Source organism: Mycetomoellerius zeteki, unplaced genomic scaffold (genome assembly GCF_001594055.1).
Source record: "Mycetomoellerius zeteki isolate Tzet28-1 unplaced genomic scaffold, Tzet1.0 C4357302, whole genome shotgun sequence".
NCBI classification, from domain to species: domain Eukaryota; kingdom Metazoa; phylum Arthropoda; class Insecta; order Hymenoptera; family Formicidae; genus Mycetomoellerius; species Mycetomoellerius zeteki.
The window spans coordinates 1-988 of NW_017255676.1; the positions used below are offsets into that span (position 1 = coordinate 1).

At 30.5% G+C, this 988-nt stretch overlaps 1 protein-coding gene across 1 annotated transcript; it reads left to right on the forward strand.

Annotated features, from left to right (window-relative positions):
• Positions 1 to 39: 39 nt before the first annotated feature.
• LOC108722470 (uncharacterized) lies at positions 40 to 979 on the forward strand (the record flags this gene model as incomplete). Its single annotated transcript, XM_018447639.1, has 3 exons — positions 40 to 387; positions 616 to 758; positions 823 to 979. Coding segments are annotated over exons 1-3 (459 nt in total), but the record flags the coding sequence as incomplete, so codon positions are not given.
• Between the last annotated feature and the right edge of the window lie 9 nt (positions 980 to 988).

Consider the following 988-nt stretch of genomic DNA (forward strand, 5'->3'; position numbering starts at 1 on the left):
TTGTGTTCGGTTGGCTTGCACTCCACTGGTTCAGAATGTTTAGCATGTTCGGTTGATGGTGCACTGAAAACGTGCGCTGGTAAGAACGTGTTCGATTGGATTGCACTACCCCAGTTCAGTGATACTTCTATGTTCGGTTGAGGCGCACTGTATTGTATAAAACGCACTGAAATGCACTGAGATTTTTGTCAGTGCGGTTCAGTGCAAAGTTGACGTAACCTATAAAGTATGGCAGGAAAAATATTATTATTGGACGAACTTATAGATAGTTCAAGCAGTTCCAGTGATGAAGAAATAACGGCAATAGTAATGAAATGTACTGAAACTGATAGAATTCCAAAAATAAAGAATATGATGGAAATTATTAATGAATATTCTGATAGAGAGGTATTATATCATATAATTATAATGTAATTTTAACACATATTTCGGTTCGGGGCAGAGCGACAATTTTTTCTGCCAAATTCTTTTATTGCAAAAACGCGTCGATTAAGCCTAATTTTATTAAAATCGTAGGTGCTATATTCTATATAATAATCAATTATAACTGTTATATGAAATTTCGACTTATATTTTATATATTTATTATATCATATAATTTAAAATATTTTTTAGTTTCAGCGTCATTTTCGTTTAAAACGGAGCACGTTTGACCAATTAAATACTATGTACTCAAATTCAGAAATTTTTAATTCATTAAAAGAACATGGTGGGTGGGAAGTTATAAGTAGTGATAGACAGCTGTTATCATTCTTATGGTATGTATCCTTATAAATTTATATAATTAATATAGATAAATACTTAATAATATTACATTTTTAGGTATGCAGGAAACAAATGTGTGATACGAGACGTTGCATCTAGATTTAATGTAGCAGAATCTACTTTTCATTCTATCGTATCAAACGTTATTAAATATTTAAATAATATTGCTCCAAATATAATAAAAATGCCAGATACAGAAGAAAGAAAAAGATTAGTTGCTCAT